Below are 25,982 nucleotides of genomic sequence, written 5' to 3' on the forward strand. Positions count from 1 at the left end.
ACAGGCACAGTGGCTGAAGACAGACCCCAAGAGATGAGTGCCCTACTGACTGGGAAAGTTGCTGAGAATAAGAAACTACTTAAGTGAGAGACAATGTAAAGTAGGGGTTTTATGCAAGAAAAGGGTTAAGGGGATTTGTTCTCTTCTCCCTGCTAATGAGTAGTTCTAAGGTTAGGTTTCTGCGGATTAGAAAGGAGAGGATGTCCATAGATTAGCCAGGGCAGTGAGGTTACTTACTCCACTAACATCCAGCAAATACTCTTTCCTTCTGGAAATTCTGCCTGAGCTGAACATGGCGTGGTCTGTGGTGTTTGCAGGTAAGCAAGTATGCACTGTACTGAAATGCTGTACTGCAAGGATGCATTTCACCCATGCAAGTGGGAAATTAGTTTCTTCTCATAGCTATAGCAAAGTTAATTAAACTTGTGATATCTGTTTAATTCCCATTAGCTAAATGTTAGAGGAATGTATGAATGGGGACTAGGAGCTTGAAAGAGAATTTTTTCCTCACAAAGTATTCTGACTCAAATGCCAGGTGCCATACATTATTGATACATTTTGCCAAAAGCAGGTTCCTTCTTACTTGTACTTTTTTTTAGAAGCAGGTTGGGAAATTACCTGTTCTGATATGTTGAGAGATAATGTAGATGAAAGATACATCACTGCTACAGGTCTGTAAAACAAATCCTTTCTCTGAACTACCTAGGTATGTACTTGTAAGATGATTTAGTATCAACGTGGTGGTTGTTTTTTTCCGGGAGGTTTTGGTTGGTTGGTTTCTTTTCAGTAAGCCCAAGCTGTTGGCAGTGAACAGCTGGAGGTAAAGCTGGCAGCCCCCCAGGGACTGAGTGTGCACCCAGGTGCTCTCTGCAGGCACTGCTCTGGAGGAAGGGATGTTTTAGGGGTGTTATGCCATGTAAACAAGGTGCTCACACCACCACTGCACTGGGAGATTTGGCTGCAGAGGGAGGCAGGATGAATCACCACTGCATAGATCTGATCACAAAGAGTAGTAGCATAAGTTATTCCATCAGCAGCCTTGCATATGCAGACGTGATTCTGGAAATCTTACATTAACATAACATGTTTTCAGTCTCTTTTTTTTAAACTCTGCTGCCTCAGACTTGCATCAAGTGGTTCGTAGGTCGAGGTGAGGATATCAGTTTCAAAGGACAGGTAATTTCCTTTGCCCAAAATGTGTCAGCTTATTCCACTAACATTTAGGGTTGCCGTTGTAGCTAAAACACTTTCAAGTCTCATAAAGTATGCAAAAAGCAAGATGGTTCCTACACTAAGTAGAAAAGGAAGCTGTCAGACTTCAGTGATGAAATTTGTCTAATTACATTTATTTAATGCAGAACAGAAAAAGTTCTGAATAAGGCATGTCATTTGAGGTGCTGAATATCTCTTATTACCATTTTTTGCCTACTCAGTTTGTTGACTTACAGTGGCTTATTTGGAATAAAAGCTTTGTTTAGAGTGTTTCCTGCCCTCCAGCTAATTTGCAGTCTTCAATATGCCAAATCATTAATTTTGGCAAATTTAAAGATATGAGTAATTTTCCCCGTTAAAAGTGCTCAATAACCTTGTCAAGCACATTAACCAAGGAAGTTTGTAAGAGTAGGGAGTGATGTTCTGGATGTCAGGTACCCTGGTGGTGTCCCCTTTAGAGGCTCCACAGCATGCAAAATTGTCCATTTAAAGACAGTTCTGAAAACGGTATTAAAAGCAGGGCTTGGGTTCCCTGGCAACTCAGCCTTGTATCAGTAAGACCTTCTGTTTTTCTGACACGTGGGGTCCAGGAATTTCATATTCTACTGCTGAAGGAAGCCCTGTAGCCCAAAACTGGGGTAACTGATATTTGTAGACATGAGGTGACTGACTCATTTTGACTCCAAATTCTGGTATACTCAGCATGGATATCCAGTTCTGTCCCTAATAAACAGGCAAAAAGAAATGTCTTCTGTTAATGAGGATCTGTGGTTGCTTGCAATACATGTGAATGAGAAGGACCTTACACTGGCTGGGAGATTAGTCAGGTAAGCCTTTTAGCAAGAATTTCCATCTAATTTATTTAGATCCCTGGATGAGGAGACCCTGAGCTCTAGCCTTATAGTCTGCATAGATAAAAGTCTTGGGAAGTAAAGGCACAGGAGTAATTGTAAGTTTGTTTGAGCTCTGACCTTTGTCCTTAAGCAAGCAATCTAGTAGGTCTCTTTGTAAAGAATAGCAGCAGGATAACATTCTTCCTCTCTTCTGGTAATGACTTTTCATCATCTGTTGCTACTGACAGCATCTGGAACCAGACTTCACAGTTGGAAGCTGCTTTCCTTTTGTTGTGTGAAAATATGACTGCAGTGAGCTGCGTTGTTAAGAACTTGGCAAATTTTGATGTTCAGATGCTGCTTCTGTTAGTGAGAGCATAAACTCTGTAACTTAAGGTGACAGCAATGGATGGAAGGATTACCACTTTTTTATTATTGTGTATTATTATCCTTGGCAACTCTCTGACAGCTGTAACTGAGGGCTTCACCCAACAAGGCAAGCAATCACCATTCAATAGTTTTCCCAGTTTTTCTGGGAAATCTGAGGTCAACCTTTAAGACAAATTGTGTCTGAAACTTCTAAACATGCTCAAGTTTACCAGAAGCTGTAATGCTCTGTATGGAAAAGAGTTAATTCCTTGAGTATTTTAAAGAGGTAATGATACTGTTAGTATTTTAGCAGAATCTGAAGTATTTTAGCATCTCCAGAAATGTTGTGGTTTGTCTCTGATTAAGAAACAGGTTTTCATGACTAGATTCATATGGCCTGCTTTGTTAAATCCATCATTAGGCAGATCAACTAAGCTTAACAAAGGGGAAGGCAAACTCTTAAAGGAAAACTCGGACCACTAAAAAATATTAAATAATTGCAGCTCAAAGCCCAGTTGTACTGTGAGAGGATCAAACTATATTTTTGTGAATCTTTAAAAGAAGAAATCTTTAAAAGCACTCTTTAGATTAGAATTTCAATAAGACGTATCACTGAATGTCCTGTAGCAGTAACTTGAAATGAATTGGCCAGGCTTGGTAATAAAATGTTTGTGTCATAGCCTCATAGCTTCTGATTTTTTTCCTGCTTTAATTTCCACTGCCTTTTGAAAACAGTTTTATGATTTAACAGTAGAGAGAGGAAGCATGTTCTAAAAATAAGTATTAAGAGCAGTAAAAGTGACAGTAATGCCTTCTGCTTTTGTAAGCAGATCAAGATAATACTTTTCCTGCTTGTACCTTTGCTGCTTTCTGTCCACAGAGCAATCTAGGGAAAATGCCTGCCTTTTTACTTTACTGATGCAGGAGACAAACTACTGTATATTTAACAGAATTTGATAAGGCATTCTCTGTGTCACACTGTGATCCACTATTGGCTGAGGGGCTCAGGTATCTGATGTTACAGTTTTTTTAACTTGTAGTCTAAATCATCTTTTGAGTGGCCAGTTGAAATGTTTAACTCTGTGAGAGTAATCTTACAATAATGGTAGTCATGACAATATCACTATAGTGATTTCAAGTTAGGTAAACAAGGATGTAGTGGAGATCCTGAATTACTTCACAGATTTCATACATAGATTCCAGATTCTTTGGGGTACAAATGCACTGTGTGGTGTTCCCTGGGGAAATTCCATACTTGTTTGAGAAGAAGAGTTCAGAGAATTCTGTGTAGCAATCCTGGACTGCATTGTTTCCTTTGAACAGCAAATTGCAGAACTTCCTTCTGTTTTTAGTCTAAGAGAACATTATAGGTTAGTGATAAGTTACCACAGAATTTTAAGGGAGGGAAGGAATTTGGAAGAAAATTTTAGAAGGCCTGTATTTTATGTGTGTAAAGGTCATGTGATATGGGTGCAGATTAACTACAAAGTGTTGGCTTCCTGCACTGCTCAAAAACACCAATCTTAAAATTTAAAGAAAAGAAATAAGGTAACATGTACTGCTTTTTATAATGAAAGAAACAGTGACACTTTTTTTAGATCAGCAAATAACTTCTTGATTCCATCTCTAAAAGTAGAAACCGATTATAAATTGCCTGAGAGAGATGATACCAGTAAGGTAAGGAGTGGGATTTTTTAATCTGGTTTGGGGGTTTTTGTGTTTTAATTCACTGTGAGGAAATAGAGAAAAATAATGACATCTCTGTGGAGCAAATCCTTCAAAGACCTTAAACTCTAACAGTGGTAGAGACAAGGATCCCTTTTTTCAAAATCATGTCTTTGCTCAAGGAAAATTCAGTAGAAACTCCATAGTCTTTCAGTTTTAATATTATATCAATAGCAAGAGCAATTAAATGTAATATGCTCTTGAATATGACTATTTTCCAAGTTATATTGATATAAAACAAGATTTAAGTATCTGGAAAAAATTGAAGCTTTCCATGGTTGTGCACTTAAAAAGCTGGAGAACAGAGAATGTACCAAATAGCTTGCTGTGTTAGATGACTCAATGAAGGAAGCAAATGGCAATTCCGTAAAGGGAAAAAAAAGTCATACAGCAGTTAAGGTTCGTCTGTCTGCATTTTGGATGCTGCTGAACTTACAGGTGAGACTCGTATTTAATTTGTTCTTGCAGCCTGTTCTGCATTTTAAATACAAATTATTGCCTCCTGTCCCTGTTTTAAATTCTGCTTTCTTATCAATCTAAAATATCTGATAGTATTCTGATATGACTCTGCTCTTTTCCCTAGTTCAGCATCTATCTTTGTAAAACCCATGTGGCCTGAATGCCGTATCCAAAGTGGGTGGAATCTCCTTGAATAAAGGAGAAGATGGAGGTGCCAACAGGATGTGGTAAAGACAATGGTACTCATAACTTTTGCATCTCTTTCCCAGTTTTCTTTCTCTTTGAAAAGAAGTATAATTCCTTGTTGTCTGTAACTCTTCTTCCACTGAGTCATGAGAGAGATGAATGTGACTAAAGCATTACTACTTAATAATTGGAATGATTTGTGGTGTTTAAATGGTGACAATGCAGTTAACTTAGACAACATTAAAAGAGAATACCTGGCATTTCTTTCTGGTTTATAATATCAAGGGTTTTTTTCTGGTTTACCTCTTCTCAGTAGGATGTCCCAGACTGATACATGTGAGATTTCTGTGTGTTTTTTGCACAGATCTGAGAATTATTAGTATTGACCTAACCCTGCTGGTTAATAACATAGTAAAATAGCTCTTATGCAACAGGGTTGATTGCAGGAAAAAAAAGCAAAGCAGACAGAAAATGTCTGTGCATTTGGAAGTATAAATTGAGGAAAGGTACTTTTTGAAGGCCTGGGTCACTGTTTGGCTTTGGTTGGTCTTCTCTTTGTACTGAAGTGTCTTGCGCTTTTCTGTTTCTTGGGCTCAGGTATATCTCATGTTCTGACTCTAGTGCTGCAAGAACTCAGTTTGCTCTGTAAGAGAGATGTCAATGGCGTTGGCATGTTAAATGACCTGCTCAGATCTCGCTGGCTGCAAGCACTTTTAAAGGTAAAGTAATATGCAGCTGTGAAAGCAAAGGTTACCTACAGAACAATCTCTAGGGAATAGCTACCTTATTTTGCTGTATCAGGACAATAAATGCATATTTACACTAAGTTCTAATAGTCCCAATGTCAATCCTAACCTCAGCAGTCAAGGTGGACAAAACCACTTTTACTTTAAAGGAAAAACGTAAGTGTTCTCTTCCATAATGTCCTGGACATTCAAACTCTTCTACTTTACTTGTCTGTACTAAGGCCGGGGACAGACACATAGGGTGAACACAGCATTGCTCAGCTGTCTTTTCTGAAATCTCTCTGTGGCTATAAATTCCACTTCTTGGCTTGTGAAATTGTATTTTTTTTATTTTGCATCTCACTGCTCTGATGTGTAGTTGAAGATTTTATATTAGAGAACAGAGTTTTGACTGATCTTTCTATCCTGAGCAGAATTGTATCTCTGAAACAAACCCTGTACAAATTCTGCTTTTCCTCTAACAAGGATTTTTAAAATCTTTAAATTTTAAAGAAGAAAAACTTGTAGTGGATGAGAATGTCCATAAGAGCATTCTGAATACAGCAACTTGTTTTGTTTTAAGTTAAATTTACTTTTTAATTTTTAATTTTGCCTGCAACTAGGGGAAGAAAACAGGCTAGGAATCAGAGAATTGGCACAATCGGGCTATTGATCTGTGTAATCAGCTTTTCTTATTGGAAAATTCAAAACTACAATATACCTGGCTAGCTAGCTGATAATATAGAAAGACAAGAAATTCTAGACTCAATTCCAGATGCATTAGACATTAAGGATTCAGATTGCAACTCTTGGGCCCTACTTGGACTGAGAAATTTGTAGAGATACAATGTTGTCCATTGTGTGTCATGTATGTATCTATATGATAATGTGAACAGATCAATGTTGTCATTGCATTGTCTTGTCTGTCATGGCATGCAACAGATTTATGAATGCCTCCAACACTATCTTGGGAAAAGACCAGCTCCTGTCACACTGCAGGCACGTGCACTGAATCGTGAGGTGAGACTATATGTACAGAGTTTATTGCTTTACTTAATCATTGCAAATGAATCAACTGAGATGCAGAGAAGTGTTCTGGTATTTATTTTGTGTCTCAGGTCAGAGTACACTATATAAACTTGAGAGGTTCTGTCCTTGCACATTTGTAAAACTACTCAACAACCCTTACTGTCTTAAGAGGAGGGAGGCATGAGAAGTGGGTAGAGCTGTGCTTGCTGGACTAAACCAGTCCTGGCCAGTGTAATGAACACACAATAATTGTTTAACCCCTGACCATATATTTTTCTTCCCCTGTAGCTGTGTGGTTCAGTGTTAGGGCTACGATCAAGCAGTCTGACATGAGGGTATTGAAAAGCTTTTTAGATTTTTCTAATCATAACAACTGATAAGTTCTTAATCTTTTAATTAGTGGGAGAGTTAATGACTAAGTAAAGAAACAGAGGCTAGTGATGAAATTGGTTGAGGGTTGTGAGCAAAAACTAATTCAGAGCACATGGCACTGTGCCTGAACTAAATTCAGCCTGGCTGAGTGTTGCACAGCTGTGGTCATATTGTCCAATTCTGGAGCAAACCATATGGACATCCTCTGAGCCACAGAATGTGCGGGGCTTAACACTGTCTCCATACCATACTCCTCTCAATTCAATGTAGAGCTTTCTAAGCTAATTTTCCTCTAGAATCCATCGTCTCCATTATATATTTCAGGTGGTGGAGCTGCTGCGTGAAGCCCCTCAGTCTGCAGAGATCAAAGAGCTGAGACGACTGCTGCGTGCTCCTCACTTCAAGGCAAGTCCTGCATAAGGAAAGCTTTACTTGTAGATCTGTCTGCAGTTGGAATGGAAATGGATGGGCAGCCGTTCACAAGAACTGGCAAAGGGGCCAGAAGAGACATAGTTGACTAATCATGAACTAACCTGGTTGTGAAATCAACTGTGGGCTGTGTGTCTGAAGTACATGCAGTGGACTGCATTTTATTTAAGGGCTATATTTGAAATATGTTTCTTACAAACTTTTAAATTATGGGCAGTTGGTGCAGACATGTAAAGCCAAATTTTCCTTGAAATTGCAAAACCTTCAGTCTTTCCCCTAGAGCTCCAAATATAAATGTTACATCCTTTGTAAGTTTTCCAGAAGAAGCACAGAGAGGAACTGTTCTTAAAACTTGATTTCATGGTGTAGTTTTTCAAGTGGAAAGAAGCAAATGTCAGTCTGTGCAAGTGATCTGTGTTCACACAGAACTTACTCACTGATTTTTATTTTCTGACCAGTCACTGTTTAAAGCTCTGCTATTGTGTGACCTTTGCTTATGAGTTGGTTGGTTTGCTTGGTTGTTTTTTTTTTGTAACAGGCCTTGCTATCTGCTCATGATACTGTGGCCCAGAAAGATTTTGAACCAACCCTTCCACCACTGCCAGACAACATACCTGAAAATGAAGAAGCTATGAGGATTGTCTGCTTGGTGAAGAATAACCAGCCTCTGGTGAGGGAGCTTTTTGGTATCTGTCAAATTATTGTAACTTAGACAAGCATTGATAATGCATCAGATGTGTATTGGTTTCTTCCCACAAATGTCACAGGGATTGTGTGCATTCTTATCCAGTTTTTATAGAATCACAAGAATTGCTGAGGTTGGAAAGAACCTTAGGAGACCATCTAGCCCTGCACAGGTGTGCAGGTTCAACTACAGTAGATGTTCAGTGCCTTGTCTGCTCGGGGTTTGAACATTTGGCAGATGAATGGTCATTACAAGAGAGAAAACCAAACTGGATTTAGAGCTATTCCCTTGCCCAAAATAGAAAGAAAGGAAGGAGAGACTCTGAATGTCCTTTAGAAATATTTTTTTCTTATAAGCAGCAAGCATTGTATAGCTTAGCTAATCTGTTTTAGGAAAAGATAGCTGTAATATTGGAGACTGACTGTAAGAAACCTTTTGTTATCAATGAGGTTATTTTAGTGTGACGGAAGTTGAAGACTCAGTACTAACACATTATTGTTATATCCATGTTGTGGTTAAAAAGCTGTATCTTTCAGTGCCTTTTAGTCATTGTGGAGATCAGTCTTGTGATATGAAAGGAAACTTACTGAGGTCCTTCAGTGATCAGTGTGTTTTTCCGTTGCTCTTATTTGCCAGGGTGCCACCATTAAACGCCATGAGATAACAGGGGACATCACAGTTGCCCGTGTGATCCATGGTGGGCTGGCAGACAGAAGTGGTATGTACAATTTGAAACAAAGTGACACATAAAACTGAACTTGACGATCAGATATTTGAAGTAAGATCATAGCTTGGCTCCTACAATTAGTCTTCCATTACAGAGCAAGACGATGTGTACGTGGGGCAGCTCTGTAAGTAGTGACAGGTTGCAGCGACTTTGATTCCAGCTTCATTAATTTTTAGATGAATGTGCTGTTCGAGCCTGAGTTGAGATACAAGTCTAGTTTTCAGTATGTATTCTTAGCACCAATACCCGAATATCCCAAACTGCGATGTAGTATGAATAGCAGCAACTCATTCCCTAATGGACGAATGGAAAACGTCAGTAGTTTGCGATTCTATAAGATAATGGGCTTTAAGGAATATGTGCTAATACTTTTGGGCACTAGTCTACTGTACACTTTGGTAGCATTAGCTGGTAAGCAATCTTTCAAGGAGTTTCCTTGGAAATGTTACTACTATGTCATCCTAGAATTGAATGTGTTCCATCTCCCTTAGGAAATGTAATGCTACTGAAATGTAAAACATCAGAAGTAAAATTCAACTGTAATCAGTATAAAATTGTTCTTTTTCATGTTTTCTGGACTTTGTATAGCGAAGAAAGCGCAGCTTGTATAAAATAGCTGATTAAGTTCCTAGTTTAACTAATGTTTTAATTGAGTTAAAGGAAAATGGAAAAGAAAACAAATTGTGAAGATTTTACTGTAAAGTACAGGAAGGAGTTCCAAGACTTCCCACTGCACCTGGAGTTTTTAAGGGTCTGATTCCAGGTCTCGTGGTCTAATAACATAATGGGTTAAGCTAGAATAGGTTGAGAGGTTACTTTGGGAAATGGAGCAATATTAAAATGTTTATGCTACTTTTAAGGTAAGTCATCAGTAGACGGTAAAGCTGTTTTATGGGGGAGGTGGGAGGAAATAAGAAAACTGGAGCAAACTTCTTGTGACCAACAGTTCTGCAGTCCCTTCCAGGGGCAATGCAGCCTAAATCCAAAACGCCCTCCTGCATACCTGGTGTATGGAAACTTTATTGCTGACTTTGAAACCTGTGGTATATCTGTGTGACCTGCCTTGCCCACTCAAGATAATCCATGCTGTGATAAAACTGCTGCTGCTGTTTCCATGTTTGTTTTCACTGTAGGGTTGCTGTATGCTGGAGACAAACTAGTGGAAGTAAATGGAGTTCCTGTTGAGGGACTTGAGCCTGAACAAGTTATTAATATTCTGGTATTTCATATTTTTAAAATATTTTTTCTACTTTATACATCAGGATTATCTGTATGTGCTCTCTTTCACATGCTGTCTTACAGAAGAAAATCTGAAATTTTTAACAGAAAATTTAGATTGTTTTCTTACTGTGGATGAAGTTCACAATTGTTAATGAAAACAGAATATATGAAACCAGAATTAAATCTGACTCATGATCTGGAGAGAAATTAACTTAATTGTGAATGGTCGACCTGCAGCTTCTGGGGAAAATGCTAATTTATTCAGAGCTTACTGATGCATAGTTTTTTCTGGAAGTGCCACTCAATATTCCACAAGAAAGTAGTGGAAAGGTGCTGTTCTAATAAGAGTCCATGTTACAAAATGCGCTAAAGCAGAGGGAATAAACTTGTAAGCTCATACCTTGCCTTGCAAAAAAAAAAAGCAGCATAATTACTGTTGTCAAAATTCTCATGAAGAATCTGTTGAGATATCCCTGTCATTTTGCCCACAGTTTTTCAGTTTTCTTCACTGCAAAGTGGTAAATGCCAGTCAGTGAGGTATTTCTATATGTAATCATATCAAGTCTCTGTATTATTGCCCTGGTTGTACTGTTTATAGGTATAGGAAATACAAACTCTATTGGAATGATTAAACATTAAATATTTTTTCCTTCCCCCTTTACATCATTTGTCTAACCAGACCCTGCTGCTAATTTAAAGAACATTTCAGTAGAAAAGCTTGGTATGAATGCTGAAATTATATATACTTACAATTAAGCATAGATTGGATTGAATTAAAAAGATTTAGCAAAACCCTGAGATTTCACTCTGGAGTTTCCTTTTGGAAAAAATACAATATTTTCACATTGACTCTGCCTAAATTCTATCTATAATACAGTCATTATAGTAACCTCAAAGCCATGTTGTGTTAAGCTTGTGCTGCCAGTGTTTCATTGTTTTTGTTGAATACCAACCATATTTTAATCCTTTTCTAATCATTTAGGCTCTGTCTCAGGGGACAATTATGTTCAAATTAATTCCAGTTTCTGATCGGCCTGTCAGCAACCAAACAACAGTAAGAAACATTCTTTTTCTTTTTCCAGATTATTACTGCAAACAATTACTGCAATAATGCCTTATTGTGTGATACAAAGAAATGGTGTTGCCTAGAAGTTTATTGCAGTCCTTAAAGTGTTGCCTTGCCCTGCCTTTATGGCCACCTCTCAGCTGACATACTGTGTTGTTGAGTTGTTGTTGAAGCAGTAAGGACAGCAAAAGAAACTGCAGTTGTGTAATGAAGGCATCTTCAGAGTGATCTACAGGTTGAAGCGATGGTCCCTTGATGTAAAGGAGAGCACTCTGGACTCTGAATCCCAAGGACCTGAGTTTGAGTCTCAGTGGGACCATCCCCTGGCAGTTCAAGCCTCCCTGCCATCCCATCCTGTCACATCTTGGATGCTCAGCAGGGTCAGCCCCGGTTAGTACTGGGGTCTGTGACAGACCCGAGGACTTCACTGTCACTGTCCAAGCTCGCTCGGCTGTGACAGATGGACCTCAGGACTTAAATGGTGGAGCCAGTTCTGCACACGCTGTGCCTCACCTAAAACATCCACTGCGCAGGCTGGAAGGGCACATGGGGAGAGCCCTGCCCAAATCTCCATTCACAAAGTCTGGCCATGCATACAGATTGAAGGTCAATTCTTTTCATGATATATGAGACAAATTGGTTTTTCCCCCCTTAATGTCAGAGAGGGTTTGGGGCTTGACATGGTTTTTAAAACTTGACTTCATCATTAGTTTACCCAAAGCTGCAGCACTGTCTGACCCTGTGAGTGTAAAGTTTGTTGCATCTGTTCCAAGACTGTGTTCTGCTCACTCTTGTATATTGTCTTCACCAGCTTTACGTGCGAGCAATGGCAGATTACTGGCCCCTGCAGGATCCTGCCATACCATGTGCTGACGCAGGTTTGCCTTTTAAGAAGGGTGAAATACTCCAGATTGTGGATCAGAATGATGCTCTCTGGTGGCAGGCCAGGAAAGTTTCAGATCTCAGTGCCTGTGCTGGACTCATACCATCAAATCATCTTCTTAAAAGGTAAAGAACTCATAATCTTCTTGATTTCTGGTTCAAAAATTAGCTAGGTATTCAGACTTTGTAATCGAAAATTTTCATAAGTTTTATAGCAGTAATATTCAGAGTGACATCTGACAAAAATCCTTCTTCCTTCTGTTCTCCAGCTTCTTGTTCTCCTTCCCTTAGGAGCACTTATGTGAGAACAAGCTTCTGAAAGCACCTGTATCATCTTAAGTTGCCATCTAAGAAGTTGGCAGCACTTGTTGTCCTTATGTCGGTTGCTGAGACATCTAGCAGAGCATAGCAGCTGAAAGATGTGTGGAAATGGAGGGCCTGACTATTAAGGACCATCATCTATGATTAAAAAAAAAAAGCAAGGGGAAGAGTGGGATACTAAAAATATAGGGTTTTTTTTTTAAAGATGTCCTGTGAGGCATGAGTGACATCTTCAGCTTCAGTCAAAACTGAATAGACCAGATTAAAAGAAAGGAGAGAGGAGAAAAAAAATCCCAAAATGCTCGAGGATCTCTTGCCTCTTATTTTCTGCATAAATAGCCCATTATTTTTACACTGCATGCTTTCAGAATCACAGTTCTTAAACTGCTGTAGCGCACTTTTCAAGATGATCCTCTAACCACATGTCCTGTCTGTGTTACCCCCAGGGTAACATAAGGCTATGCAATTGTATATGATAAGTTTGGCTTTGTACTATAATAAACCTACCTGTGGTCTGAGTGGGGAAAGTTGAAGTCAAGCTGGGCTGTGATTAAGGCTGCACACAGGAGGCTCTGCAGTAACAGGCAGCAGCACTGCTACTCCTACCAGTAGCACACTCTTCTGTTCCCAGGAGTCTGTACCACAGCATGGCTTATCTTCCTGTCCTGTTAGATAAACTCTAAATACTTCTGGGCTGCTGATTTGGAAACTACCTTTCAATAGTTCTGATAGCATGGCACTTTCTTTCACGACTTTGCAGTGTGCTCAAACATTGGGAATGTCTCAATTCATGTTGTCCTCTGTCAGCTCAGTACTGATTGATCTTGGGTGTAAGCAGTGAATCTGACTGGAGAATAACCTGCTTGTGGACTGTTTTGTTTGTTTAACTGTGATAAATTTATTTTTATGTAGGAAGCAGCGAGAATTCTGGTGGTCTCAACCCTTCCAGCCCCATCTCTGTCTCAAATCATCAGTGTGTGAGTGAAAAGTTACTTGAATGGTGCAGTAGGAAAGATCTTGTCTCAGTTTCAGGGATACTGAAATAGAAGCTCATACAATTCAGTTTGATCCAAAGACATTGTTTCTGGAGCCATAGTGTAACCTCAGAAGTGCATTAACTACCCCAATAAAAACAAAAACTTAATGATAATTGTACCTGGAATACTGGTGGTGGAGGTTGTCTCCAGCCTGACTGTAAGAGAAGCTGTGAATTCAGCTTCTTCTGAACAGCCAGTTCTCTCTAGGGTGTAAATAAGTCTTGAGGTGACAATTATATCCTGGCTTTCCAGGGACACAGATATCAGTTCTGCACTGAAAGGTGCTGTGTAATGTTTAGAATGTTTCTTTGTCATCAAAGCTACTGAGAGAAAGACAGAACTTCTCTTGAGGTCTAAGATAAGCTATGCTGCCCTCTAGTTAATTCATGGTAAAAATCCAGAAGTATTATCCTGTGCCAGCTATAACTTTCTGTAAATATGTAATTATTCCCAGACAAAAAAATGTTCTTCCTGTTTTCTCTCCCCATTTTCTTCTATGGTTCTTTATGTAAGTACAAAATTTTTCTCTTCTGGTAAATCCTTCATTTCCTAGGATTCTGCTTGCACTGATTGCTTTGTTTGTTAGAGCTGAGGCTCTCTTTCACCATAATTTTATTGCATTTTAACTGCTTCAATGGATATACTGTGAGCAGTAAGCACTGTGGAAGAAGGTAGGAAATTGTGCCTGGACAGCATGGCATTTCTGTACCTGGAACCAATATAGCACATCGTTTTAAAGGCTAGTTAAAAAGTTGTCAGAAATGAGGCATTTTGATAAATACATGCAAAAGAAACCTAAGTTCTTGGCACTTTATGTGCTTAACATAATTGAAATTCAGTCTTTTTTCACCTGGAATGGTTACCTTGCTTAGCTTGCTTACCTTGTCGTAAAGTGGAAGCTGTAGGTATGCGTTATCTGTTAGGGGGCTGACAGTCTGGATGGGAAGAAAGGCAACATTTCCTCTTTCTCTTTTCCTCTCCCTCTTTTTCTCCTGAGCAGCTCCAAGAGAGTATTTCTTTGAAGGATACCAATGGGCAGAATGGGGTTGACAGATAATGACTATTGCCCTGTAACTGCAGAAGCCGCTGCTGGGCCTGTCTGCAGGGGCACACAGGACAGAACACACAAACAGTGCCGTGTCGGGAGCCCAGGAGATTGCCCAGGCTCATGGGATCAGATTTCATGGACATGAATTGATGTGGGCTATGGATTGAGAGGGAGCTGGATCAATCCTGTTCTTTTCTTCCTTGTAAAAGTAATAAGAAAATCAAGCAAACATAATGCTTTCCTTATGTGTATCATATAGGAAAGATAGACTTTTAAAAGCTGTAAGACAGAAAATTCTATTCCCTTGTGGTAATACTTAATAAATAGATATCTACTGGATAAACAGGCTGACAGGCATATTAAACTTTTCATTATTTCAGGAGGAGAATTCAAATTAGACATGTTTGCCTCTCTGCCACAAGCCCTTCAGAGCACTCATTTAAGAAGAGCCTTTTGCTCACTAAAGACAAGGAACATCAGTAAATGGGAGTTAACAGTTGAAATGCTTAAAGATATCTAAATCTAAGGTGATCTGAGCTTCACATACCTACTTTCTGATGTCTGAGTTCAGTTGTGTAAGACCTGTAAGGTTGGTTTTCCTCCCCAGTGTTTTTCTGATTCAGATTTTTTTTTCCTTGTGTTAACCTGTAGAGGACGACATGCAGATTGATGAGAAGTGTGTGGAAACAGGTAACTGAATGCACTGGAGATTTATTATATTTGCTTCAAGGCAGTAGCTAGCTAAAGGCCTATTTCCCAGATAAAACCACCCATTCTCCCAGTGACCTTAATGGTAGAAAATTCTATTTGTCATACTCTGGAAACCTCACCCAGTATTACTGCATTAAAATGAGCTGTTTGTAGTTCTGGTGTACAGTGCTTATAGTCAAGTGTTGTGCTGAAAAGAGGACCACGGCAAAAATACCTGCTTGACTGAGTTCCAACCTCTTCGGGTTTTGGACTGTGGCTATTGTTGCCAGTTTTTTGCATATTTAATGCCACAGATTATTATAGTCTTGGAGAACCCACACAATTCATTGTCAAGAAACTTATCTCAGGAGAACAGGTTTTTAGGCACTGGGCAAGAATAGGTTTTACCATGTGAATACTATGGGTGAAGACTGTTAGCTTGAGTTGCCTCCTAAAACAGCACAGCTCATTCTTCCTTCTCCCAAAGTAATCCAGAAAGCTCTCAAGGAGGGATGTTATCCTGTAGGATTGGGTGTAAGAGATGAGGCAGTTAATTCCAGTATGGTGAGCTGTATTTTGCCACCTCAGAGGGAACTGGGGAAAGAATATGTGAGACATGGATAGGAGCTGGAAAACTGACCTCTGATTCTGAAATTCTTTAGAAGGAAAATAATTTAACTTTGAATTTATTTTAATATCTTTGCTATCTGGATAACTAAACAAGATGAAGAAACATTTGAGTCAGGTAAGTTCCTCTGACCTAACTCTAGATCCCTTGCTATTGTTCTGCTGAGAGAAGGGTGTCCAGAGACAAGCAAGGGTCTCAAAAACAAGCAGGTGAAAAAGACCAAAATGTCATTTTAGCTTCAGAAGCTGTTCTGGCTTGAACAGCCATTATGTGAAATCTTGTTGCCTTAAGTTTTCCTCTTGTTCTCCGATTACCTCGGTAGTAAGGTTTTTGTCCTGTTACCCACAAGTGTGAGTGTTTCTTCTCGTGCATCAGCACCAGATCTGTTTATCAAATCCTACTCCATTATAGCCATGCAAGCTGTGACAGCAGGGGCTGCACTGATGTCAGTGGATAATTGGATTACTTTAGGGTAATGTGGAGGCCCGAATCCCAAGCGCCTCTAAGAGTTGATGTGGTGAAGAGGAAAGCTCTTCTGGGTTCCTGATTGTGTGCATGGGTGGCATACAGGAAAGACAAATGCTTGAAAATTAATTCTTTATGTATAAAACACACAATCAATCAGTATATTTTTTTAACCAAGCCAATATTGGATTTTATTTTTCATTTAGGAAACAGCTACTTATTTATAGCATGTTCAGAGTTCTTTATTTAAGTCTTCTACAATTAATTATTTTTCCACCAAAATAAATCTACTGCTAATTTCTCATTTGAAATACTTGATAATCTTGTTGAAGAAAATGTCATTCAACCTCACACTTGCTCTTCCCCACAAGGTCCCTACTTGCCAGTTGCATCTTCTCTTATCACAGGTGGTTTTGTTCTCTTCCACCTCTCAAGCCATGCCCCAGGTTTTTAAGGCAGAACCTGCAAGTCTCCAGGGCAGTCTTTTGTTCCCAGGGTAGGATGTTTCTGAGAGCTGCACTTGGGGATTACTGTTGCAAATCCCATTCTCTGCTCAGTGCTGAGTCAGCTCTGCTGTATCCAGGCAGGCAGAGGAATAAAGGTGCAAATATTTGCTCTCCTGCATTTTACTTTAACCAGTAGTTGTAGATCTATTTTGCAGTACAGTACTGACATGTATGATGCAGTTGAGTCTCTCATTCTTTGGGAATTGAGAATTCATACTCAGAGGCATATTTTAGATTTAAAGTCTGCGGTACCTGTTTTCTATATTCCCTAAATGCATTGGACAGCGCTGTCTGGATCTTTTTAAAGATCATAATATAGACTGTCTTCTCAAAACTTATTGTTTTATGTCTGTCTCTATCTGAATGTGCAGAGGAGCTTAAAGAAGGTAACACTTAACTTTTTTCTCCCTGTCTCCTGTAAGCAGTAATGTAATAGACTTTATCTGCGTTTATTGCTTTACCAAGAATAAATAACCAGTAGTTGAATTGCATGTTCCCTGTAGGATTCCACACTGCACTCCAGGATCATAGAACAAAGGATAGATAAAGCAGAAATACTTAAAAATATTTGAATGATGGTTCAAGAGACCTGAAGATAGAAATGGCATATGTCAGCTGAACAGTACTCTTAATATTGCCCTGAATGAGCAGTTTTGTGCCAAGCAGTTTTGTTATATAGTCGTAAACAAGTTTTTAGTACATATAGAAATGCAGGAATAAAACTGTTTTGTAGAGGTACAAATAGTGAAGAGTATATAAATGTGAAGGAGTAACTAATATGCATCTAATTTTGTTTTGATACTTTCATAATATGAAATATTGTACTTTTAAAAAATTGTGTTAGGCTGGTGCTTCCATATGCTTACTGAAACTTTTTTCCTTTGGGATCAGCAATAATTACTAGCCATCTAGTTTTTAAGTTTTCACTGCTTTTTTTTATTTCATTAATATTTGTTCTTTGTATTCTAGAAGAGGAAGAATTTGGTGAATTTGGTCAACGAGTCTTTATTGGTATGCAGTGACTAAAGATAAGTAAGATAATTGGAACTTGATCTAGACGAAGTGCTTGTCTGAAGTTAAATGAAATGCTTTGTTCTTTATATCACCTAAAGACTTACTAAATGGAATTCTGCTTACTCTGTTTTCCAAACTTCAAGAAGTCCCTTTCCTTCTAATAATACTAATTCTCTCCATTTAAATCTCTCTTCCTGTTAGGTTCCTACCAAGATGTGGCCACTGCTATTTAAATTTTACTTCATGACTAATTTTGCATAGTTTTGTCATCTATTGTGAATAATCTAGACGACTTTCATTAGAAAAGCAGACCTATATGTGAAATTTTCAGAGTTGGATGGTAAAGCACAGCAACAAACCTATCCCTGACACTCAACCTCAGTGACCATTAAAATACACATTGGAGGCTGGAGCAAATGTTCCCAATTGGCTTCCTGGGAGTGACCCAGATACGCCATCAAAAGAGTTGATCTGTCCTCTAGGGATGCTCCATGTAGCCAGAAACTTCTCCTTCAGCTTGTTTGGGGATCTTTTGGTGGTCTTTAATTCTGGTCTAATTTTCAGGTGACTTTAGTGGGGTTTTGCCTACTCTTTAGCTGTCATTCAATGCTCAGAGGTTCTACCAACCTGTGCTACCAAATGCACCAACATTCACCTTGCAGAAAGCTCAAAAAAAGCAGTATGTTTGTGCTTAGAAAGAAACACGCCAGGCTAAAGGACTGGTTGGCTGCATCTCGGGTGTGTGTTCCAGTGCTGATGTGTTTCCCTCACAGCTGGTTTCCGCAGGAGTCTGCGCCTGTGCCGCAGGAGGGCCCGGCTCGCCCGGCAGCTGTGCCACGGCCGCTGCCCCAGCAGCTGCTGCGCCACTCTGGCAGCGCCGTACGAGGAGGTGGTCAGGTACCAGCGGCACCCAACAGACCGACACAGGCTCATTATACTCGTGGGTAAGGGGCTAATTACCTTCCAGGCCAACTTCACGCCCTTGTACCACAGGGCACCAAACAGTGAGTCTCAGTCTGATGCTCTGAGGTTTCCTGCAGCTGATGCAGCAGCTGCTGACTGTGCAGGTTGCTTAAAGTAAACCATCTTCTGCGGAGAGAAAGGACTTTACCTGACAAGCCAATGAGCTGTACAGTGAAGACCTTTTATTACACACAGCATATGGTTTATATAGGGTTAGAGCTACATCTTACTGGCTAAATTGAGCCTCACGCCATCAGGCCACAACTTTTAATTGGTTAAAATCCATATCTCACAAGTCCAATGTTTATATGAATTCATCCTAGATGTTTTCAGTCCACCTCCAGAGTCTTGTGTGAAAGTCGAAGTGTTCTCATGAGAAACTTCTGGGGAGTCGAGAACTCCTAGGGAGTAATTTCTCGTTTACCAGTCTGCAGCAGCTGTGCTCTTGTTGCTTCTTAGCTGATAGCTGCTCCAGTTCTCACAGTTGATGCAGGCTGGATGGTTCATATAGATCTGAATAGTTCACCTTTGATTTTTCTGTATCTACAGTTGCTCTCAGGCAACATTTTAAGCATTATTGTAATTTGACTCCACGACTGGTTTTGAAGTGTAATGTCGGTATCACCTTCTTTGCTTGAGATAATGAGTGTTTAAAAACAATAATAAAGTCCTTAGAAGAAGCCACACAGTTATGAATGCTGGTTGATAATGGATCTTATTAGGGGAGCGATTCAGTTTTGTATTCAGTTGAGACTGAAAAAGATGGGAAAACATTTGTAACTTACTAAGAAACATCTTTATGTGGAGGCGTTTCTACAACCAGTGCTAAATGCATGGATATGGCAATAGCAAGAAAAATGTTTGAAATTTAACTCCAGACTAGAACAATCTAAATCATGGACAGTATGGAAGATGCCTTTAATAATGCTTGCCATAGGAAATACTGTATTAAGGGGCCTGCAGGCTCCCAAGTAGATTTTAATGATAGTGGCTGAGGGGAAGCTGCTCTTCTGCAGTGTACCAAGGTCCTCATAAAGTAAACTTAGTAAAGGCAAGTCCACTGTCCCTTCTAAGTCGGGAATTATTTGATAATTTTTTTCTTTTAAAATTCTCTTGCAGAGTTGCCTCCTGGGTATGGCTGTATGGCTGAGCAGTGATTTGTACCCTGTCAGTAATATTAGTTGCTTTTCCAACTTCCCAGGTCCCGCAGGAGTTGGTGTGAACGAGCTGAGGCGAAGGCTCATCACGAGTAACCCACGAGAGTTTCGAAGTGCCATACCTCGTATGTAATGGTTTTTCTCTTCCCCCCACAACCTCCTTCAAACATGATTAGGAAATGCCAAGTAACTCCCTCTTGCCTTTATGTATTCATACACTCCTTACTTTATGGCTGTTTCTTCAGCTCTGCTGAAAGCCTGTATTATTTACTTTCATCAGGGTTATTTTAAAATATGATCTGTCTCATTTTGGCAAATCAGGCAAAGGTATTTTCAAGTTCTGTCTCCTGAAACCCTTGAAAGCTTTATGTACGTCAAAGTTATCTGCATGGTTTTGTTTAATCTTGATGTTTGCTTTTCATAGATCTAAAAAAAAAAAAAAATAGAATGTTTCTTGGAGATACTATAAGTTCATAGTGTTTAAGTGATCAGGTATGAGAATGAAGACAACAGAAGCTAGTGCTTAATAGGCTTTGCAGCTTTCCTTATTAGCCCTCTAGTCTGAGTAGAGACTTGTGCAGCTTAATTTCTGACGTAACAACTGAAATTGTTTCTACCTGTGCTTAGTTGGTTCTTGTGATTTAGGTAATCAAACAGGAAATTACGAATCTGAAGCTAGTTGAAAATTCAGGACTTCTTTTGTGCTGAAGATCCCAGATATGGTGAAGGTGCGAGTGTGGGAAAGCTTGTGGGATTTCTCTGAATGAACTTTAATTAATTTTACCTCAGAGGAGAAAAAACAGTTGTGCAACCAATTCCAAAGCAGTTCCTGATTGGTTTGAGTTAGCTGTTTGGATTAAACTACTTTCCTTCCATTCCAAGTAATGCAGTTATGCTTTGATAACTTGCAAGGACTTGCTACTGGGGAACCACTAGAGTAGGTAGGCATTTTGCTCTGGATTAACAAATGGAAATAACTCCTGTTATTTAGGAAAATACTGATAGACTTTCATGACATTCTCATTTTCATTTATAAAATTACAATAATTTGGTTGCAGCTGATTTTTTTGTGTATCTCCTTTCAGACACCACTCGTGTTCAGAAAAGTTATGAAATGAATGGTCGTGAATATCACTACGTATCAAAGGAAACTTTCGAAAATATGGTCTATAGCCACAGGTGAGTAGGACAGATGAATTACATTTTTATTACTTAACATGATCCATGCAAGTACAGTTTTATAGTTAGGTCCCATGTCTGGGCTCCTTCAATCTTACTGTGTATGTTTGGTGTAAGTTTGGGTCAGAGTACTTGAGACAGTTGCTTCAAAGACTACATGGGTGATGTTGCAAATGGTTCCTCCACACTTAATCTCAGAATCGTTAGAAAATAAAGTGGGATCACTAGTCTTGAGCTCATTAGATGTGCTTGTGAGTTATGAATTAACTCTCCAAGAAACCAGACTGCTTTTGAAAATTGAGCAGTGAGTCAAACCTGTTCCTCACCTACAATTCCACTGCAGAATCTCTGCAGTGATGACATGTAAGTACCTGAAGTATAAGGGCTAAACATTCAAAAGTTATCTGCTCCTTTCTATGCATCAATAACCTCTCCAGGATAGGCCAGCTCAGCACCAGAAGGCACACTCATGGAGCTGTGCCAAGTGCTTTGAGATCTTTATGAAGTTATCAGTAGTATATAGTTAATAAGCATCATTAAAATCACAACCTCTAAACACAAAATTTGTAACAACATGATGAACCAAAAATGTGTTTGGGAGATGCTGAACTGCAGTGGTTTTGATTTTTGTGCCCAGTGTAGCAGGGAAGAACAAAGGTGAAGGTCGTTCATCAGTGTTCACTGTGTTTTATGATTGTTCAGTCCTCATCACTGGATTACATTTGAAGATTTCACCTTTAAATGGAACCTTTTTGAGACTCATGCTCTTTCCTTTTCCTTCTTCCTCACCACTGTTGCAGAATGCTGGAATATGGGGAATACAAAGGGTACCTGTATGGTACCAGTATTGATGCAGTGCGAGCAGTCCTCGATGAAGGGAGGATCTGTGTAATAGATTTAGAACCACAGGTGAGTGGTACAGGGACAGGGAATCTTCTGGAAGGAAAAATAATTTTCTCTACATTCTTGAGCTATTGAAATAGTGTCAGTTGCTTTGTCTTGTTTTTCAGTTTACCTCATGGTGCTTATTTATAAGAGATTATTCTTTGCATGGGTCTTTGGGAGGGTGGGATGGTTCGACAGTGACAAGTACGTTGAGACTGTTCATTTGTTTTCAAGCCAGCAACTGCATTATCAGTTTGAATGGTACAGGAATGAGTTTTCATGCTTGCTTAAAGCAAGGACTATTCTTCCATGTGGAGACTGTTGCATGGGATTTCCTCATCCTCCAAGCCCTGTTAGTTGAGTCACGTTACCAATCTCTGAACACCTTTTGGTAAAAGCAGTGATGAAAGTAATGAAACATAATCAGAGAATTATAGTGTGCCTTTGTTTCTCTTCAGAAGTAACAGCTAGGAGTAAGCTGCTCCTTCACTTAGACACTACTCACTTTTTTTTCCCCCTTCAATCTGTGCATTGAATTTGCTGATGAAATTAAGGCTAATAAAAAAAAAAGCCTGAGTTTTTAAATATCTAAGATACTTAGAGCTGTGTCCAGCAAAATCCTGCTAACCTTCTCTGAATTACTTGCTTATTTAGTATTTAGGAGCTGTTTGGGCTATGGTGTTTCCACATCTTTTCTGATCAAATGTAAAGAGACACACCATAACTCAGTAACTCTTGGATCTTTCCCTCTATTTATTCAGAGCCAGTCTGTCAGAGCCTTCGGTTAGCAGTGGGTTGTGCTGCTTAAAATAGAGGTTAAGTTACATGACCTATGGGGGTACTTCTAAAAAACTCAAACTGCTGTAAGAAGCAGATTAGGTCACACCTTAATCTTCAGATCTAAAAATGGCCTTGGGTTTCTTCTGTTACATTTTTAAGCAAAAGGGAGAAAGAAAGGTTTTGAAGGATGGAGTGTGTAATCTTGCCACTTGAACAGATGTGCCACTATCAGATTTTTAGGGTGTGAGTTTAAAGGACAAGTTTTGGAAAGGGTATGAAGTAACAGCAGTGAAGTAAGAGAATTATTGCTGAGTTGCACACATGATTTTAAATCTGGTGGCTTGACCAACTTTACATGCTATGATTTTTTTTCTTTTTTTTCTATTTCCCTCCACTGCTCTGCAGGAACTTAAAAAGGCTTACTAGCATTAAGGAATGTTACATAGCACAAAGATTTCTGAAAGCAGGGTACTTTCTTCCATTATAGAACAATAAAGGTGTACTTGTTCCAAAGGTATGTCCCCAACAGTTGAAATATAACAGAGTTTCAAATGCATCTTTAATGTGGTTGATTGTAGAGATCTGTTAATGACACTGTTCCCTCATTTGCTGGTGTTGAAAGCATCTCCTCATAAGGTTACCAAGCAGAATTAAGTAATTTTGGTATGCTACAGTTGGTTAACAATGTCTGGTCCAGGGAATATTAATGAGACTGTTTGCAGGTAGGTGTTCTGGAAAAGATAACTCCTGGGTCTGGAGATAACAGCATGTTGTAAACAACTGGCATTTTGTAGGAGTAAAACTGGGATGAATACACCTGAAATACTTTAACTTGATTTTACTCTTCATTTGCAGGGCATACAAGTAGCCCGGACTCATGAGCTAAAGCCCTACGTTATATTCATCAAGCCCCCCAGCATAAGCTGCATGAGGCAGACTCGTAAAAACGCCAGGATCATTACGGATTATTACGTGAACATGAAGTTCAAGGTGAGATTTGGGAATAACAGAGATAGAGTTTATTAATCTGACATTCCGTATTTAGAACATAATGCATTCTACTATGGTCCAATGTTAACTCTTAAATAAAGGTTATTGTGTCTTTAGGATCAAATCTAATTATTCTTGTCTGCTGGTTGTATTGGGATCTTTTTCCCCCTCCAGATTTGCTTTGAAGCATAAAAGTTGTAATTTTTATCTAGGGGGCTGAGGCATTTGGCTTCAAAATGTCTTTAAAGGAGAAGCTATTTTGCATATTTTTGCTTTCGTTAACTGTCTTGTGTCGACATTTGAGTCAACACGTCTGTTTACAGTTTGCACTGAAATACCTGAAATATGCTTAATTCAGTAATTTAATAAATTATTTTTTCACGTAGTTATAAGAATATATTATTTCATGTATGCTTAATGGCAGTATCAGTATCAATTCTATACTAAGTTCTATAGATAAAACACAAATCCAGCTTGTAGGAAATGTATTCCTTTTATTTAGAATGTATATATGGCTTTGTCACAGTTGTTTCCATGCAAATCATTATCAAGTTTAGCATCTTAACATTTTGGAGATCTTAGCCCATAACTATATGGAAAGTAATCATAATTGCTATGACAGAAAAAAACATGAACACTGGAGAAATAAAATAAAATTTGGAGTAAGAACACAAGCGTAAGTGGGTTTGCCTTCCAGTCCCTATCATTCTCTGCCAGCATTGATATTATAATAACTTTTTGGGGGCAAATGGAGCATTTTGAGACACAAGGCACTGCCTAGGGAAGGATATGGCAGTCAGCTGTGTTTTGGAGACTTGGAACTGATTAAAACAGGTGTACCTTTATTATAGCAAACTGTAAAGGAAAAAAAGTAGACTGGCACTATTTATTCACCTCTTGTTCATGTGGCCCAAGGTGTTCTGGAGATGCTCTGCAGGTATGTTTCTCTATCCAGGTTTTCCAAGTTTTATAGACTTACTCTATCTCCCAGGAAGAAGATTTACAGGAGATGGAAGAGTCAGCTAAGAAGATGGAAGTTCAGTTTGGTCAGTTCTTTGATCAAGTGATTGTGAATGACAATTTACAAGAAGCATCTGCCCAACTGCTGTCTGCAGTGCATCGTGCACAGGACGAGCCCCAGTGGGTCCCTGCAATATGGATATGCTCAGACACTCAGCCCTAATTCTGAGCAGCAGGCAGCTTCAGAAAGATTACAGCTTATGTTTTACTTCAAGAATAATCCTAATGTCAGGATTGCAAGAATTTATCTTTGTATGTGAGGGATTTGGAAGAGGATTAGGAAAGAAGCTGCTACAGGAGATATAATCATACTACATTCTGTGTAGCTCTTGAGCTTTTTATGTTACAGTTGCGTTCACTTTTGTACCAAAAAAAAAAAAAGGAAATACTGTGAGCATTCAATTACAAGAATAAAGAAAAATCTATTTTCTTGGATGAATCTGTGTAATTTGCTTATACATGGGTTCAGAAAACTTCTTTCCTTTCTCTTCATGATAGTCATCCTAGTATTGTGATACATTCTGGAAGTCTTACTGACAAATGATATTCAGTCAATATCCAGTCCAGACTGTGCTCTTTTAGCACCCTGTCTGTGAGCAGAGAGTGTAATTTATGAAGGTATTGTTTGCTGCTAATCCTTTTGACCTTTGAAGGTAGGAGTGGTGTTGGCACTATATGAATTATTCCAGAAACCACAGTTATCTTGTTAATACTTGTAATGTTTTTTCTTCTGTTTCATCAACTCAAGTGAGTACAAACTGACAGAAGGTGGACTTAGCAAAGAGGGGAATAGTCAGAAACCCTTTCTGCTGCTGGTTTGCTCTGCGGTAGCACAGTCTCCTCTGCAAAGGGTGGCAAGTGAGCTCCTCACTGCTCACCTCACATGGCAGCTGTCTCGCCCCCGAGGAGCACTGGTTACTGTTCTCTTGGAGGAAAACCAACAAATGCCAATTAAGCAATCCAGAAAGAGCTTTTCAAAGCCAAGTATTATATCTGCCACCGTGCCTGCTTGTCCTAGAGCCAGGGGTCGTATTCTTTGTTTAGAGGTAACAGTGGAAGGACTGAAGTCCCAACATATCACTGACATGGGTAAGTACAGGTAGGGTAGAGGGGGAGAGAGGAGCCAGCTCGGTGCTTCTGCTCCTTTGCAGGTCCCCACTTCTGCCTCGTCCAGCACTTCTCGACTCTTTCTCTTTGCCTTTTTTCCATGTGACATTTTCTACTTCTGTCTTTCCCGATTACTGTGTAGAACTCCACGCAACAGTTTGTAGCGCTGGCTACAAGCCCGGGTAGGCCAGAAGTATTTTTCCATGTGCTGGATGTTGCGGAGCTGCTGCGGCCGTAGGAGCCGGGGCGGGGCGGGAGGGCTGGCCCTGGTG

The 25,982-nt window shown here is 39.3% G+C and overlaps 1 protein-coding gene across 5 annotated transcripts; it reads left to right on the top strand.

The window, feature by feature from the left end:
• MPP4 (MAGUK p55 scaffold protein 4) lies at positions 1-25,032 on the top strand. Of its 5 annotated transcripts, none has more exons than XM_071562924.1 (22): positions 1-317; positions 4,723-4,837; positions 5,382-5,503; positions 6,452-6,529; positions 7,235-7,315; positions 7,878-8,009; positions 8,661-8,742; positions 9,885-9,970; positions 10,955-11,026; positions 11,850-12,046; positions 13,154-13,218; positions 13,932-13,949; positions 14,978-15,016; positions 15,741-15,761; positions 16,987-17,001; positions 17,585-17,626; positions 18,403-18,573; positions 19,794-19,874; positions 20,835-20,928; positions 21,729-21,837; positions 23,449-23,583; positions 24,575-25,032. In XM_071562924.1, the coding sequence occupies exons 2-22, from the start codon at positions 4,804-4,806 to the stop codon at positions 24,764-24,766; spliced, it is 1,866 nt and encodes a 621-aa protein (XP_071419025.1). In that variant the 5' UTR covers positions 1-317; positions 4,723-4,803; the 3' UTR covers positions 24,767-25,032. The 5 variants fall into 5 exon arrangements, with proteins under 5 accessions (XP_071419025.1, XP_071419029.1, XP_071419030.1 ...); XM_071562929.1 differs by having other exon boundaries at positions 2-317; positions 5,406-5,503; XM_071562927.1 differs by lacking the exon at positions 1-317 and adding an exon at positions 2,020-2,039.
• Positions 25,033-25,982: the final 950 nt, after the last annotated feature.

The sequence above is a fragment of the Pithys albifrons genome, chromosome 8 (assembly GCF_047495875.1).
Source record: "Pithys albifrons albifrons isolate INPA30051 chromosome 8, PitAlb_v1, whole genome shotgun sequence".
In the NCBI taxonomy this organism is placed as follows: Eukaryota; Metazoa; Chordata; class Aves; order Passeriformes; family Thamnophilidae; genus Pithys; species Pithys albifrons.

Excerpts from the sequence above, each read along its gene's own strand:
- MPP4 (XM_071562924.1), top strand. The coding sequence starts at position 4,804 with ATGGAGGTGCCAACAGGATGTGGTAAAGACAATG. Across the intron at positions 17,627-18,402 it reads TGGTCAACGAGTCTTTATTG|CTGGTTTCCGCAGGAGTCTG; the intron begins GTATGCAGTGAC and ends TTTCCCTCACAG. Across the intron at positions 20,929-21,728 it reads AATATGGTCTATAGCCACAG|AATGCTGGAATATGGGGAAT; the intron begins GTGAGTAGGACA and ends CCACTGTTGCAG.